The sequence below is a fragment of the Sinohyriopsis cumingii genome, chromosome 7 (assembly GCF_028554795.1).
Source record: "Sinohyriopsis cumingii isolate HCF-2022 chromosome 7, ASM2855479v2, whole genome shotgun sequence".
Taxonomy (NCBI): Eukaryota; Metazoa; Mollusca; class Bivalvia; order Unionida; family Unionidae; genus Sinohyriopsis; species Sinohyriopsis cumingii.
This window is the reverse complement of record NC_142967.1, coordinates 37,062,587-37,080,832: the sequence shown is the minus strand read 5'-3', so window position 1 is coordinate 37,080,832 and position 18,246 is coordinate 37,062,587. Positions and strand designations below refer to the sequence as shown.

General features: G+C 34.5%; 1 protein-coding gene across 1 annotated transcript; it reads right to left on the bottom strand.

The window, feature by feature from the left end:
* Nucleotides 1–465: 465 nt before the first annotated feature.
* Nucleotides 466–18,046, bottom strand: LOC149795031 (uncharacterized). The gene is made up of 5 exons (XM_089964699.1): nt 18,021–18,046; nt 12,340–12,520; nt 11,200–11,279; nt 4,817–5,822; nt 466–3,498 (listed from the first exon to the last, which is right to left on the bottom strand). Exons 2-5 carry the CDS (start codon nt 12,494–12,496, stop codon nt 3,215–3,217), a joined length of 1,527 nt encoding a protein of 508 aa, XP_089820825.1. The 5' UTR covers nt 12,497–12,520; nt 18,021–18,046; the 3' UTR covers nt 466–3,214.
* Nucleotides 18,047–18,246: the final 200 nt, after the last annotated feature.

Genomic DNA, 18,246 nt, shown 5'->3' with positions numbered 1-18,246 from the left:
TTCACCGCATTTCAGGAAAAGGATTTCTTTTCTTAAAGCTTATCTATTTTAAACGGGTGTTCTTTCTCAAACCTCTTCACAACGCTCACTGCTCTAAGGATATATCTCATGTATAGATATCTTGGAAATGGCCTATTTGGGTTTTTAATTTTGTTTTATAAAATACAAACATCCAAATTATAAAGTACTACCTACATTACATATAAATTAATATATGTCAGTTATTCGTTTCGCTTATAACCATAATTTTATTTGATATTGCTTTAGCTTTCCTGCTTTGGCCTTTTGAAATTCTCCTCAATGTTTTTGAACTTGTTTCTTATGCAATAAAATCATCCGTTCACATAACATGATTTTAAGGATTGTTGCATATTATTAAATACCATTTTTCCCAGGTCTTTTACCTAGTTTTTTTTCAACAACAGCCCCTCTAAGAAACTTACTGAATAATGAAAGTAGTACAAGTTCAGCTGCTTAATTTATTATGAAAATGTAATGAAACATAAATGGAGAAAAAGATACAACCAAAATGCAACATAAAAAAATTACACAGTTCACTAAAAGCAGCTATTGTCAACCTTGTTGTAGGTTCTCTCTAAAAAATAAAACAAGAGTCTAAATGTTACATTTTTTATCACTGGAATACACAAAAATAAAAAAACATGTAATTAAGTACATGAGTCAAAGCTACAACAACAGTGAAAAGCACAGAAAGCTCACTTAAAAAATTATAAATGTAAAGTGAAACAAATTTTCAATCTAATAAAACATTAAAACTGCTTTTGATTCAATCAAATGAATTTATTAAAACTGATTAAAGTTTAGAAAGCTTGAAGGTGCTGATTCAGCAGATCCAAAATTAATTAAGGTTATACCTTGTGCATCTTTCGATTTATGTGATCCATAGAAGACAAAAAACCGCAACATTTTCACTAGTCAAACACAAGCTAGTGAAAACGTCTAAAAATGAAAAAATGCCGTCACAAAACACAATAAGAAGTAGAATCTTGTAAAACTACCGACTATATAATCAAAAACATTATATCACTAACTTACTCTCATTGCTCCGCTTCGATTGTTTCACGTAACGTCTTTAATATCCATTTTAAATTTTTAAACTATGTTGCAAACTTCTATGATATTTATAGCAACAATGGTTAGATCGACCGTCAAAGGAACAAATATATCAATCACATATTCGCAGTACTCATTTGCTTAGCGTTATTGAGTGTTTTTGTTTTCACGAACCTGAGACTTGTTATACATACATGTATCAATAACATATATCCAGTACACACTTGCTTAGCGTTATTCAATGTTTTTGTTTTCAAGAACCTGAGACTTGTTATCTATACATTTTTCGCTATTATCACTTTTATCTTTTCCTTAATGTACGTGTTTGAATGTTATCAAGCTAACAAAAAGAGATTATCATATCCTAAACGATACAACTGAAGTAAAGTATAATATTCCATTCGTTGTCATGTAATATCCTAATCCCGTCTCTAATTCATTCAAACTATCAATTGACAAATATTTACTAAGCAGAGACAACACTTCAAGTATTATTACATCTGACAGAGACTTTGCACTACGAGTTATATGCTGTTATACGCAAATCCTGATATTGCATGCTGTAAAACATATCTACACACTACACTTTATATGCTATTACACGCAAACTATGATATAGTCTGATGCAAAACACAGTTCTCTGCACTAAACGTTAGATGCTATTATACGCAAACTCTGAGATAGCATGGTGTAAAACACAGTTCTATGCACTACACGTTATATGCTGTTATACACACAATGATGTAGTATGATGCAAAACACAATTATATGCATTGCAGGTTAAAATTCTGTCTCTGACTTTCCCTTTTAAAATTAGAAGTATATGTCGCCTATAAATGTTTAAATTCCGTTTGTTCCCGTTTATTAAAATAATGTTCTTGAGCATGCATTAGTTACTTGATCTTTTAAATTTCATTGTTCCAATTGTTTTAATTATGTTCATGATGCTGCATATATTATCATGATGCTTGGTATATGTTATTCACTCCATGATGGCATGCAAACATTTTGACAGCTGCAAGAACTGAGAAAGTTAGCGCTGAACCTTATTCTGGCTGAAGTGATTCTATCTTGAATCAGACTGCAGGACGCAAGAAAACTTTTATAAAATACATGTATAATTTTTCAGGTTAATTCTATACAAGGACGTTCACTCTTCATCTTATTACCATGTCAAAAAAAATAGTACAATGTATAAAATGTTAAATATGTATTTTGTAAGGTTAACTATTCCACAAGTTCTTTGTTGTTGTTGTTGTTGTTGTGGGGTTTAACGCCATTTTTGCAGCACATGATAGGCTATACATGGCGGCCAGTATTATTGGTGGAGGAAGAACCAGAGAAAACCCCGGAAAGAACCACCGACCCACGAGAAGCTACTGGCAAGCTTTCTCACATACCCACATTGGCTGAATCTTAGACTCGAACCGCCGCAGACAGAGGTGAGATGGCAGTGATCCGTAACGAAGAGCGCTTTAGACCACTCGGCCACTCGGGGCCCCCAAGTTCTTTGTAAAACTACTGACATACACTATCAACAAAAGGTGTCATTGATAAATAAAGCAATCGTCCGACGGAGAAATATATGTCTTTAAGAATGACACACAGTATGACAATAAAACTGGACACATATTTTCTCAGAGGTGTCGATTCAGTTTTATGTTGAAATTGTCGTATACATGTAAAGTGTATTGTTTTATTTATTTAAAAACGCACTGCATGTATAGGAAATTATACATTTACACGTATAGTGGTGAAAGAAGATATCGGATGTTTTTCAGTGATTTTTTATTATGAACTAATGAAAATGATGTCTGTAGGTATTTAAAAATATGTAACATAATTTTAAAACAAACTGAATTTTTTTTATTAATTTCAGAAATAAAGTCAATCAAAGAGTCTCAGCGTATAAAAATATGCTTATATTTATCATCCTTATTAGCTCTAAGAATAAAAGAAAAACCGTGTTTTTATTACGTAATAATTAATTCAAATATGGTAAATTTCACAACCTGCGTTAAATGCTACAATTTTATGTCGATGTGTGGATATTGATTACCACACTGTTTACATGCTATACAAGCATGTGTGCAAAGTATCACCTTGTGCTTTCAGTTCATTAAAAATCCAGAGAATCTGACTATCTAGATGATTTTGTTGTTTTTGACAGTTTTTCTTTCTCGTTAGACTTCCTTGGCCTTTCCTGTATTGTCTCGCGTTCTTTGAAGCTCCTCAAAGCAGATGACCTGAGCTGACTGAGGGGACACTGCATGAGTTCCTGTAGAAAGATGATGGACGTCAAATTGACGTTGGGGTCATTGCTGGCAACATGGACTTCACAAAGATTCCTCTTTTCAGGAGTAAATATTAGAAATCCTTCAAGGAATGCCTTGAGGCAGATCTCCAAGGGCACGCCAAAAATTCCTGAAAGCATTAAATTCTCTGTTAAATACTCCTTCGAAAGGTGCAACGGAAATCAATAGAGTCGTTCAATATTCATAGGTTACTGCATTTGTATTGTATGCTTATTTTCTTATTCTACCTAAAGCTTAATTATATAAACAAAAATACACTACAAGAAACAAAGTAACTGAATTTATGCCGTATTCCAAACTAATTACAACATTATTAATGTGCACATAACTCCGCCCAGATAAGTTTGAACTTAGTCGCACGTTAGACATCACTTTCGAAAGAAATTGGCGTTTTGGTCCACTTAAAATTGAAATTTAGATTCACATTGTTAATGAATGCGCATTGCAACAACTTTTCCATTTAGTCTGGAATGAATAGATTTTGGTATTTTCTGTCAATTCTGCTAAATTTCGTGATAATGACTGGATTATCTGTGTCAATTCTAAGTAAAGCACATTTGATTTCAGCAGCGAGGGAGCAGCGTGTTGACATCTACAAAATTGTTTTTGTTCTTGTTCTGTCATTGAATGTTTGAAATCATAATGTGGGAGTCCACGAAACATCTGCTTTAGTTCATTCAGAAACAAATTTAGTCGACCAAAAACGTAAAGCGTCTACTACTTGAGTGTACATGATTTGTTTACAAAGTACACTATTGGGCACATGAGTCGTGCACGTGAGTACAATATGAAGCGAAAGTGAGTGCAACATAATACATTACTGCATGATTCTGGCAATGTAAAGTTAACGGAGAAAAAATGAGCATATAATAATAGTATATTTTGCTTTCTAATTTCTGAACTTAAAGAAAAAAATAACTAAGCTTTTCTTCACATGTAAAACAATATGACATGACATTTGGTAATTTCGCACTAATTTTTAAAATATATTCTATGAGTATCCACAACAACAGTTTTCTTTACTAATAATAAATGACATAAATCTTATTGTTTTTTAAAGTAAGTTTAGTTAATTTATCGCACAGTATTCCTTCATACCAATCAACGTAAAGAATCGAAACTTCCCTTTGTCTTCGGCAAGAAAACTAAATATTCAGAGGGAAGGGAACGAAAAACTTGAAAAACTGCTATCAAGCTAGCATGAATTGAATACTTTGCAATAAATCGTCCTTAATTGTTTCTTGGTCTGCTCGAAACAAAATGTTAACACAAAGAATTACTGTTGTCTCTGAGCAGGAATCTAGTGAAAAAGTTCCTCCGGGTTCAGCGTCTACTCAAATTTCGTACGGAGCTTTTGCGAAACATCTGAATCCCCATTCTTCCCACACCCACCCCTATAGACCAGAAAAGATCGATAGAATACATACCAGAGCTAATCACAGGCATTGTTATTGATTCCAGTTTGAGCTTGTGATCTGCGTAACTAAGACAGTTCAGAAAGGTTTTGGTCAATTCGTAGACACACTTTTCAGTATCTCGCGTCTCAGACCAGATTGGACCGACGGTGTGTATAACGTATTTAACCCGTTTATCCAGCTTTCCACCGGCGCATGTATGAATTACGTCAGCTGTTTCAAGTTTTCCGTGTTTCTTGACAAAGTCATCACATTCTTTCTGCATCTTCGATCCTGCTGCATCTGCAATGGCCATAGCGACACCACCTGCATTAACTAAAGAACCCATTGCAGCATTCACTATTGCGTTTGTTGATGCCTTTACAATATTACCGTAATATACGACAGCCTTTACATTATCTACTGTAAACTCTAGGCTCGACATGTCTTCTGCACATTTAGTATCAATGAGACCGGAATCGCCAGTATTAGCTGCAGTAGTATTTGATATGCCGATCTTGCCTTTGGAATCCTGGCTTGTCTTGGAATTTTCCGCACCATTTTGGTCATCTCTTCTCGTCGGTTTACCGCCAATATACTGTACAGCCTCCTTATCTTTAGATGGTTTGGAATCTTCCTTTGGAACTTCAGGTTTTATATCAGGCTTAGATTTTAACTTATTGCTAAAATTCATAGAATCTTCCCGAGTCTGGCTTGCTGACTCTGGATCCGTCCGTGAAGCTTTGGTCTGGTGTTGGGCATCGGCCTTTGACTGGCTCTTCTCGTGGCTTCCAGCTACGGAATTATGACAGCTGGAAGTTATGGTGCTATGAAGACTGTGCTGGGAAATCATGATATCGTCTAGAAGTTTCCAAGCCTGTTCAAGCTGGTACCAAGTACCACGAAGTTTTATTTTCTCATTTTCATCTTCTAAAATTCTGAGACCGATGGAGTCCTTTAATTGTTTCATCAATTTATCTGTGGCTTGTATGTAGGAAGACACATCTGATTCGATGTACGCATCAAGACAACTAAAGACCTGTTTGAAAATCAAGGCAAGTGCCAGGTAAGAAAGACGATAAAAAAACCCCACTTCATACAATGAAAAATGACAGCGTTCCAAGCGTATCAACAGAGAAACAGTAAGAAAATATAAAATTGGCATCCACAAGACATGAATTGCTAAATACATGTGCCGTTAAAAAATAAAATGCTTCATGGGATCTTGAAAAACTGGTTGCTATATAAAGTTTAACTATGCGAATAAGACAAATATGTATCTAGCCTTTCCAAATGCAGCGAATGCAAGCCAAGATGGCACATCGGTTATACTCAAGGAAGATATTTTGTGTAGACGGGTGTCTTTATACGCTTGACAACCTAGAATGGAATGTTATGCTAACGTACGGAACTAAAAAATCTCCCATTAAGTAATTGGCAGGATACGGTGTCAGCATGACTCCATATCATGGAATAAAATATCCTTGATCAGTATTATAATGATATTAAATGTTTCTGTCATCTTTATGGAATAAGTGTGTTATGACATGATTTAACAAGAACAGTTCATTTTGCATTATTGTTACTATTTCATACTTACACAAGGTCATACAGCATCCCAATGAGACAGTTTGTTAAACATACAGTGGAAGACAGATGGAAAAAAATTCACAACTTCCTCCATAGACATGCAACATATATGTCACGTGATTCTCGGGTTTGTAACGCTTACGTACAAGTCTTATTTCTAGTCAAGGTATGTCGCCATCGAATTCGCCATATAGAATACCTAACAAGTCTCGTAATGAGATCTCTCAATGGTTAATCAATTTCTTTTGCTAAGTTAAGTGACACTTTCATCTGGAAAAGTGCGCTTATTCAAAACGCTGTTTTGGTTAGCACAATATGCTACGGTTCGACGTGGAATGAAAATTAGATTCAAGATCCTTTGCTATCTAACTTGACTGTTTTGCGCGTACCTTTGTAAACACTGCGAAACAATACTATTTTATATGCAGAAAACACCTCGTACAGAAATGCTGGTTACAAGATAATCAGTATGGCGATATTGGGAATTTTAATATAAATTTTCAATGAGATTCCGATATCGGAGCTACAGCAGCGATTCCAGACAGTAGACAGGATTATGATTATTAAGGTTTATGTACTTACTCGGGGTATTACACCCTTTATTTCAAATAAAGTTAACATAAGACATACATTGTGATTAATTCTAAATACCGTGGTGTGAAGACATCGTATGTGTTACCCAGTACTTTTATTGGGTTATATCTAAATAGCTTCTAAATATTTTGGACTATCATTTTTAGTGAAATTTTAAAAAGCAATAGAATTAAACTGTTTGTTCCAGTATAAGTTTATTAAATATTTATTAACTATTATTAATTACAATAACGTATTCCGCGTGCTGCTATCAATAAGAATTAAATACAATTTATAGTTTATAAAGTGCTCATTGAAGCCACGCGGTGTAAAAGAAATCGTGTAATGACCAAAATGGATACATAAATGTTAACGATGCACGATCTTACTTTCGATTTCCCTGACAGGAAAACGAAACTGCAAAAAGCGATAGAAATGCCACTCGAAAAGACAGACACAAGTATTTTTTTAAAAAGAAAACAATCTAGAGCTGAGGTTTTTGAAAACAATAAGCAAAAATCTGCAACTTTAAAGCAAATAAACATTTGAAAATTGGTAACGCGTTATAGGTATTTTCATTGTAATTGAAAGTTTACCGGCAATGCATGAACTTCAATCATGTCACAGCTTTTGTGCGACGTGACGAAATATTAAGCATGACTGGGATTATTTCTTTGAAAACAAACGATAGACGTATCTTCCTGACAGTGGAAAACATTACGTATCTAGTTTTTCCCGAGATACAGAACCGGTCAATCAGAACGTTCTGTGCCTTTAACGAAAACTGCTATTAAATAAAATTGAGGGGGAAAACCGCATAGTGGTCGTTTTGAGCTATCCTCAAGCATATGGTTATTATAACGTTGTAATACTTTATTAACGTTACAACTATTCGATGGAATGTTACACTAACAGCAAATAAATACATTGGAGCTTTTCAAACCAATAGTTTTTTATTAACAAACAATTCACGTTAAAATGTTACATGAACAACATTAAAAATCAAATATACATGTATGTCACCGACGTCTAACACGTCGTCGTGTATCTCTTACAGTACATATCGTTTAAGAGGATCTATTCTTCGCACATATAGCCGGATGTTTTCCGACCAAAACTTAATAATTTGACAAGTGTACAGACATTAGTGTGTCTCTTTTAGAGAATCTTAAGTTATTTGACTTGCATCAGAAAAGACACGGAAGTACCGATTGTCCTGAGTTGTCAAACTTCTCTCCAGTGACACTTGTAAACAACACCGTTGGACCTTAAAGTCAGTCCAGTTCTAAGTTGTCATGTCAGTCAATTTTACGTTTGGCAAACAAACATGAACAAGAGTGCTCGTATTGACTGCTTAAGTCTTGAAAGTTCTATGTTTTCCATTACTTTTTAAGAATTCCTTGAAAAATCAGGAAAAAAGAATAAATGGTTTTGGCGAAAATATACCTGATGTCAACTTGTGGTAAAGTGCAATCCAAAGTGGTCATGTAGGTGCATTTAATCTACTTAAATAAAATATTAATTATTGTTCTAAATAAAACTTAATACTAATATAGTTTAACCAAAGTCTATTCATTCCTGATTGACATCTGTTCCTTAGTTGTCATCACAAAACTTCCAGAATTTTTTTATTTATTGCTATTGACGTTTACAATGGCGGCCATTTACTTACCTAGGTCAAGACAAGAGAACGTCCGTACAAACATTACCTACGCAGGGTATTACGAATGTTTTCCAAGACGCGGTGCTAGGATATTCTCGCTCGCGACATTCAATCCGGTTTATACTGGAACATACCTCTTGCTTGACCTCGTCTAAAATGTCCGCCTAGTTTAACACTGGTTTGACAGCATCATTTCTCGGCGCATTTATATGATGATCTTTTAAGTAATATTCATCGACGAAGAACGGAAATAAATTGAATAATCGTTATTTAAAAGTATGTGCAATGACATTCTCATAAATGACGCCCAGTGCTTAAATAATTGGTACCGAATGCCTACATGACTTGCAAAGACGCTTGATTCTACGACCTGCTATAATAACTTCCTCTACTCCCAATTAACACAAGGTGACTAATTATAGCGGTTCGAAATCTGGCCCCTTGATGGCTCCGGGATAAAACTTTCGTATACTATACGCGCATTTCGCAGTGGTGCAAGTAAGCCAGTACAGTGACAAACGCTGGTAGTAAAACATTTATTGCCGGTACGGCCGTACCTGAAAAACAGGGTCGGGATGTCGGAACCGTACCGGTAAGAGTTAAATCTGTTAGTACGACTGCTATTTAGTTCCTCATAATTTACACCACCGTCAAGAAGACATTCCACACCTTTCCCCCAAGTACGATTTTTGGCACCTTACTGAATTTTCAATGGCAATGTTTACTCGAAGTTTTTCGTTGTACCGTGTCTTGTCTGCTTCGGGGTGAATGCGACTACTGTGGCATAATGTATATTATATATGAATGCCTAAAATTAAAATAATCTAAATTAAGATTAAAAGCATGTATATTTCTTTCACGGGATTTTTTATGAATCTGTTCATTTACTATATTGTACACTTATGCATAGCGGTTATGACCCTAAAATTATTTGCAAATACGAGATATCACTAAAGCAATTACGATCAAGAAGGATTTACTCTGTAGTAGGCCGGAAGTGTTGTCTTCCAAACCATGTTAAAGTACACTAGACATGATGCAATGCATAAACTTCGTATAGACATTGGCATTAAAAAAAATCAGTAAGATAAGACACTTAAATCGTACGTGGGTGACATAGTTTTTCTTCTTTTTTTCTCTCGCCAATAAACTGGGATGTGCTTCGAATAAGTGCTAACAGCCTGGTGCTCTCGTTTTTCTCGAAACGCCACTGTTACTGTCACATATCTGCAATAATCTTGCAGAGATGTATGCTTTCGTTTTGTCTCATTTTCAAACAATGCTCAACAAGTAAAGAAAACATAACTTTTTAAAGTTTGAACCAACATCGTAATTTTGACTAATGAATTTCTTTTTCGTCAAAATTCAACTCCGAAATAACTTGAATGACAGGCTGTGGCGATGTTTATTAAAGACACGGTTATATTTTTTCAGGGCTAAATGATTAAAGTCTCAGTCAGTAATGTACTGTAATAAACACAGGGTGTGTGCTATTTACATTTATATATCCGTCTATAGCTTTGTTGGACTCAGTGATTAGTGGCTGAGAATGGGGCATCGATGTTGGGAAGATATTTCTCAGCTCGAATAATTAGCAAATTTGAAGAAGCAGACGTCCAAATGTACAGTATTCGCGGACCTTTATGATAATATAGATTAGTTTTATAAAATGGACCCTCCCTAACTTGTCTTAACATAGGAGATTGTCTTTATATTTTAGGGTTATGTGTTTAGTAATTTGATATAGAAATAACTATTTGTATTAGGTGTTTTGGTCGTATTTTCTTTACATGGAGTGAAGTACTAATATTCGGCTTCAAATAGCTTACTGGTGAATCGTACAAAAGCAAAATAGGAAAAAAAGCATGCAAGCATGTATTTTCTTTACATGGAGTGAAGTACTAATATTCGGCTTCAAATAGCTTACTGGTGAATCGTACAAAAGCAAAATAGGAAAAAAAGCATGCAAGTGTGAAATTAGATTTTCGTGGTGTGTGTTCATTTGGTGATTAGAGCGTAATTGCTTCAGTTAACAATGACTGTTGTCTTGAGGGGGTTTTCTAAATAGGGTAAAGCAACAAACAATAAACTTCAAGCCACGCTCACGCAGATGTTTGATTCGTTCGGTAGAGGGACCCTTTGCATGTAACAGTATATTTTATTTTTTCAACAGAACTAGTAATTTTATTGATGCCAATGTCATTCTTTTAAATCAATTCACGTGCAGGTGAAAATATAAAAATAATTTCTAACTTAAAAAATAATGTTGCAATTTCTGTTGCAACAAAGGTTGTATACGATAACGTTTATATTTCTTTATTTGGTACAGAATTTGTAATTAATACAGTATGTTATTGAATTTGTACTGAAACAAATATTCGTGTGGACTCATTTTGGCAGAGAGAGTCGCAGACTTGTCTGCCAGTGACTATAGTCACCTATACAAATATTTTTTCAATAAAAAGTAACCATTCTATTGGTGCAGTTGTTGATTAACAACCAGGAATATGTAGTATATAAACATAATTTCAAATACTTGTCTTTAACGTATTTTATGCGATACAAGTCTAATCAAATAAAATAATCGTACCTGATACGATGGCAATCTGTGAACACTAACGGAATGTGTGCCGTCAATTGTATGGCCACATGATATAACAGTATCAACAGCTGATGGGAGAAAAAGAAAATAATTGTTAGCTTTTTAGTAGTTGCCAATAACCGTTGCCATATTATACAATGCTCAAAAGACGATTCATCTGTTGTATACACAAACGTAGTCTTTCGTGTTAAATAAAACTGCAGGATATGCGATAAATCGTGCAATATGCTTTATGTTCAAATATAAAACTGGTAATTCGTAACGCAATAGTTCTGTAAAAATATGACTTTGAACTAAACGGCAAAAAAGCATATGGTACTCTTAAAAATGCATTTTTTAAATTCAAAGTTGATTAATAAGTACATTTCCTGAGAAAAATTAAACCAGCTTTGTTATTTGTTTTAAATGAAATTACATCAAAACAGACAAATTAGATACATGACGATGCCAATGTCATCAACGTGGCGTCAACATGATGCTAACGTTTTCGCGCAAGCCGGGGTGATAGAACGTTCTGCAGAAACCTTAATTACACCGAAAAGGAACTTAAAATTATCAAATGGGATTTCATTCATTTTTTCACTTTCTTTGATAAAAAAGTTTGACTCTAACAAAGAAAGTTTATTTTGCTTCAAGTCATATGGCAAGGGATAAGAAAGAAGATGCATATAATTTCCTCACTGGAACAAAGGAAGAAACAAAGTGTTCAGGTGTAGACTTCACACATATTTCTCCACTGGCCAGCAGAACAGCTAGCATGGAGATCAAAGGGCCCCGCGGAAAATAAACTGGCACTCCCAATCAGAATAAAAATAACGACTTCGGAAAATTTAACTGGCGCCTAGGGCCTGCGTCTATCGGTACTAACTGGCCCTTCTCAAAACCACAGGCCACGGGCTGGCGGGACAGTACTTAACTCGACCCCTGGTGTATATCCTTCACTGTTTGCTTATCATCTAGAACGACCGATAAAAATCGCAACTTTCATTTCATCCAAGTGTTCCATGTAGGCAAAAACCAAAACTGTTTAATGTACGCACATATGGATGATTTATACTTTTCTAAGCTAATAAAGTCATTTCTCTATGACTGTTACAGTCAACGCCTATAATTATGATGGAAACTTACTTGATGTCTCTTTGAAGATAACTACGGCGTCGTCATTGAGAAGAGGGTGATATATATTCTGTATAGGCCCACCTCCGTTTTTCGAGCTGCTGAAATGCTTGTGCAAACTTTTAGAGACGAGGGACTGGTCCACCGAACACACCCTGATGCCCGCCATTTTCGGCAAAACACTGGGAACGAACTGAGTTGAAAATTCACCCCCACGAAATAGAAATAAGTCATATATATATATATATATATATATATATATATATATATATATATATATATATATATATATATATATATATATATGCTTGAAAATAATACGGATCTGGAAGTGTTGTGGTTATATCAAAGTGTGATTCATCCATAGCGTCTGAATATGAATACAATTATGATTTCAACAGTAGACCGATGTTTCTTTAGTCTAAGTGATGAATTTATAGTTATTGGTCAAAACAGGAAAATGGCGTGAAAATATATTTACTTTGACCGCTTAATAAACGTTTTCCACATAAACACAAAAATTACAAAGTTCATCGAAGCTTTCTCCGCTTTCCATGTTTTTCTCTCTTACGGAAAGAAAAAGAAACGAAACTCATCCTGTATCAGACTGATGCTTGAGATTGTAACATTTGATAAATGAAAGCTGAATAATACTGACGATAAATTGAGTAAAGAAATAAACGATAATGAAATAATTCACGATGAATTTAATGTGATGGTTGCTAAATACAAAATATGGGTGAAAAGAGGTATTAGTAAATTCATGGATTCTAGTTATTTAAATGGTGAGGCCATATCGCGTGACACCAGTGTCGGATTACCCATTAAGCACACTAAGCACGTGCTTTGGGCAACAGCCAAAAAGGGGCATAAAAAATTCAATTGTTGATGATAAAATTGAATGAATTATATACGACCATTTAGATAAGCATTATGAGTATTTTGATTTGGAATGATGGCAACACTGGTATTTTCAAACCTTTTTCGCTTTTAATATTTGTTTTTTTCTTAATTTCATATTTTGTAAGAAGGTGAGAGGGACACAATAATATTTTCAGTGCTTAGGGCACTGGAAGGATTTAATCGGGCCCTTCGTAACACCATAGACTAGATACATTACTGTGAAAGAACAGTCTGAGAAAAGAAATATATTTTACAAATTTAATTGATAACAAAGAAGGTAAAGCATACATTTCATTATAGAGAATTTATATTGTAGTTGGTTATTAGTATAATTCAAATAAAAAACAGTACATTTTCTACTATATAATCGATAAAAAGTAAGCCAACGGTATATCAACACCTGATAGGCTCTATAATCTTGAAATGTGTATGAAAAAAATCAATCAAAAGGTGATGTTAGTTGTGATAATTAAGAAAGTGTAGGTGATGAATACCTGAAACATAATTAAAAAGTTTTTATACTCACTAGTAATAATTACACTGTCCATAATATATGACAATTCTAAGTTACTAGGATTTAACAGTTTGAGATATATAAATACATCTACCGAGTCAGGTAGTCTTGGGACTTTGAAAGATCCCAAAACAACATTTCCGAGATCAACCGTACAATACAAAGAATTATTGCAACGGCACGAACTCTAACGTGTTTAGAGTGTCCATCTACTAAAACTGCATTTCAATGTGATTTCAGCTCGCAGTCCATATAAACTAACATAAAGAGGTACTATAAAAATAACAGATATCAGAATTAAAGATGAAGACTGAAAAGCTTTGATTTAATGGTATGCCCGTTATACGTATCATTAGAACATCTCGAACAGATTAACTTGCTTTTGCGTGACTAAGGCAAGAAGTCTTTGATTCGCGTTAAAACATTTGACAAAACTATCTGTAAAAGTGATTTCAATTTTAAATTAATAACGAATGATGAAAAAGATAAGAAAGATAAAGCAATAAGTCAATAGCTAAACTGTGACGTAAACTTTAACAACAACCATATTACAATTCTAGCGGATCCTATAGAAAAATCTGAATCATCTGATAGATGTTTTGTTCACAAATGTGTTGATGCTCGCATTATATGACTATGCGGTAATAACGTATAACATATAAAAACTTAAAGAGAAGAAGCGGATAAAAATAGCAAAAGATGTGAATATGATAAAAAAGAAAAATATTAGTTGGTCATGATTTTTTACCAAGAGAGTAATTACGATAAGTTCCTTTTTACCAAGAGAGTAATTACTCGACAAGTTCTTTTTTACCAAGAGAGTAATTACTCGACAAGTTCCTTTTTACCAAGAGAGTAATTACTCGACAAGTGTCTTTGCAAGTTAAACAAGTTGTTAGAGTGGAATCAAACCCATGGCGTGTAGAAAACAGAAATATTAGCAACCAAATGAACAAAAACAAAACATCAATGCTGAAATATAAGCCTTAGAGAGTGACGTGGAGAAAATGTTAAAAATGTCAAGACATTACAATACATTACAATGACGGCTTCAAGAGCTGCAGAAAGAATTAAACAATGAGAAGAAAGACAATGTTGAATATATCAATAGGTGTGTTGATGACTTTCAAGCAGGTGTGAAAAAATTGGAAGACAGGATTATAGGTTTTCAAAATTAATGAGTAAGAGTGACTTCAAGGGAGTCAATAGCAAGGAAGTGAACTTACATAATAAGGTTAAAAATGATTCAGAAACAAACAAAATTTTCATTTTCATTTTATGACACACACATTATTGCTGACATAAACATAAGTGAAACTTTAAATGAAAGCGAAAGTAAGTGCCGGAGGTAGCCAGTCGTACTTAATAGCAATATACAATTTTAAATAATTTTGCAAAACAAGGGTAATATCGTTAAATATGGTTTGGATTTTTTATTACTGATATAGGTCATAGCCTCTATCCCCAACAACATTTGCCCATTTTAGCAAGTAAGCCACGTACTATGTACAACCCGTGGATTATTAATCCACGAGAGTGAAGACTATTTTAAAGAAGCGGAAAAGAAGATTATGGCAACCACAAATTTCGGCAACCAGACCAATAAACTAGCCACGACCATCAAAAACGTTGCAAATCCATTTGAACGTTTTTTCAACCCACACAACTTTTTGACTGGCCTTTAATCGACCCCATAGTGTGTCCCCCGACAGCAAGCCAAATAATAATTTCGTCTTTCAACTGGAGAATGTTACTCTACAATATACGGACAACAATAGTGTGTAAAAACAAATATAGAAGCGATCACCAAAAACATCGCAGACACAAAACAAATAACACAAGCATAGCTGGATACTAACATCCCAACAATTCGAACAAGATTTGCCAGCACTGGACTTCGAGCGGAAAATAATGTGGCCATATATTTGCTCCTCGAGAACACATACGAATCAAATCTGGCTGCAAACATTTCCAAAGTGGAATATCTATTAGGAAACGAGGGACCTACAACACTGCAACCACTCGAAGACTACGAAACCGAAAATGACTGCAAAAACGAAGGAACATCGATATTTGTCGACGATATATACGTCTTTGGATATCTTGCCCAAAAAGATATTGATACTCGCAAGGAAAACCCCTATTCACTTTTGGCCAAAATGACGTTGACAAATTAGTTGGTGGCTCAATACAACTGGCGCCACAAAATACAATCTGCGGCGCTTTGCACAGCAAAACACTCTGCTCAGAAACAGATACAGGATGGGAGCAACCCATATATATATATATATATATATATATATATATATATATATATATATATATATATATATATATATATATATATATATATATATATATATATATATATATATATATATATATATATATATATGTATATGTATATATTCTAACAAAACTTGTGAAAGTTGTTTCTCGAACAAGCAATGAAGAAATAGTTCGGACCGTTAACGAAATTGAACATCGAATCAACCAAAAATCCTACAACAATATTGGACGCTAAATGCGATGTTTCCCAAATGCTAACGGAACCTTTGCAAGCCCAGCTTGCAGAATTCGAGCAATATTTGCTTGGAAGCAGATTTGGTTTATACTGTATCGACTACATCCAAAACTTTCTGGTGTTTTTGATCGTCCAAGACTGGTTCAACATTTCTGCAACCAAAGTTTTTGAATGAAAGGAGATAATATTGCTGAGTAAAGCGATGATTCGATGTTCGATTTCGCAAACGGTGAGCTATTTTTTCCTTGATTGTTCTAGAAACTGTTTGCATAGAGTTTGTTAGAATATATGTGGGTTGCTCCCATTCTGTATCTCTGTCTGAAATTTGGCAACGTCATTTTCTCCAGATGTGAATAGGGGTTTTCCATGTGAGTACGCAATATCGTTTTGGGCAAGATATCCAAATACATATATCATCGACAAATATCGATGTTCCTTCCTTTCTGCAGTCATCTTCGATTTGGTGGTCTTCACATAATTGCAATGCCCTGGGTTCCTCGTTTCCTGCTAGATAGTCCACTTTGGAAATATATGCAACCAGATTGTATTCGTGTGCGTTTTCGCGCAGAAAATATATGGTTACACTCTTTTCATCTCGAAGTCCCATACTGGCAAACTTTGCTCGAATTGTTGAGATGTTAGCATCCAGTGACGCTTGTATTGTTGATGTTGTATGCTTTGTGTCTTCGATGCTATATTTTGCTCGCTTCTATATTTGTTGCTGGAATTTTTTTGCCCACTATTGTTGTTAATATATAGTAGAGCAACATTCTCCATCTGAAAGACAAAATTGTTGTTTGATTCCCTGTCAGAGACAGGAACAATATGGGGCCGATACAAGGCCAGACGAAACGTTTTGCTGTTTGAAAAACAAAAAGCAGTTTTATTTGAAACCATTTTCGCTGGTTTTGGCTAGTTTGTTTGTCTCGCTGACGAAATCTGTGCTTCCCCTAATCTTCACTTTCGTGTATTAATAATCCACGGGTTGTACATAGTACGTGGGTTGCTTGTTAAAACAGTCAAATATCATGGCGGATAGAGGCTGTGACCTATATCAGGAATGAAAATATAAAACATAAGTAATGACAATATTAAAAGCAAGTTTTATTCTCATAAGTAACTGTGACACAGATCCTCTACTAACGTCAGAATCTTGGGTGGGCATTTGATTGTTTACAACAAGTCGCCTGGATGTTTCCGCAGAGGTCATATTTTGGTGGGAAATAGTCATATCTCATTACCCAGTAGATGAATAATATGCCTCAAGTCTTCCTAGTGCACGACGTGACATGTCTAACCATTCAATATTTCACGATTGATGTATATAGAATTCAGGTCTGTCTTTAAACTGCTTCCTGGATTTCTTCTTTCTTGGTAGTTGCAGATCTGAATATTGAGTTTTATAGCAGCCAAAGATCTAGACGCATTCATAAGCTATTATTCCTGTTTATTCATTTTTTTCAAAGAGTGTCACTTTACATATTTACAAAATTATGACACGAAAACAAATGTATACATTGATGCATTTATACGGTAAGATAAGAAGGTAAGATACGAATTCTTTATGTCAGACTACATAGTCCATACATCTAAATTAAAATATAGATATAAAGTAAAAACAGTATGCATCGCAGGTTAAATTTCTTTAATCTGTCAATAAAGTATCAATAAAACCATGCAAATAAAGGAACGATTATTTAAAAATACTCCTGACAATGACCTACAATTAATGCAGAGCTTCACCAAACTTACCTTGAGAATCAGAGCGAGTGTATCGAAATCGAAAGTAGCTCAGTCGCTAAAAAGACTTAGTCCTAACACGACGCATTATAACTGGAAGCGGAATTTGTCAGGATTAGCGACTGAGTCCATTATTTCTTCAACTATGTGTGATTTTTATAGGTATATTTTGAAGTATATTATACGATAGAAAATTTGTGATTACAGAAAGGAAATAAACTTAACAATGACGCTCTCA

Bases quoted from the DNA above. Each gene is read 5' to 3' on its own strand.
- LOC149795031 (XM_089964699.1), bottom strand. From the start codon at position 12,496: ATGGCGGGCATCAGGGTGTGTTCGGTGGACCAGTCCCTCGTCTCTAAA. The intron at 11,280-12,339 runs GTAAGTTTCCAT...TTCTCCCATCAG, and splicing joins TATCTTCAAAGAGACATCAA to CTGTTGATACTGTTATATCA. The intron at 3,499-4,816 runs GTATGTATTCTA...TAATGCTTTCAG, and splicing joins AATGCCTGTGATTAGCTCTG to GAATTTTTGGCGTGCCCTTG.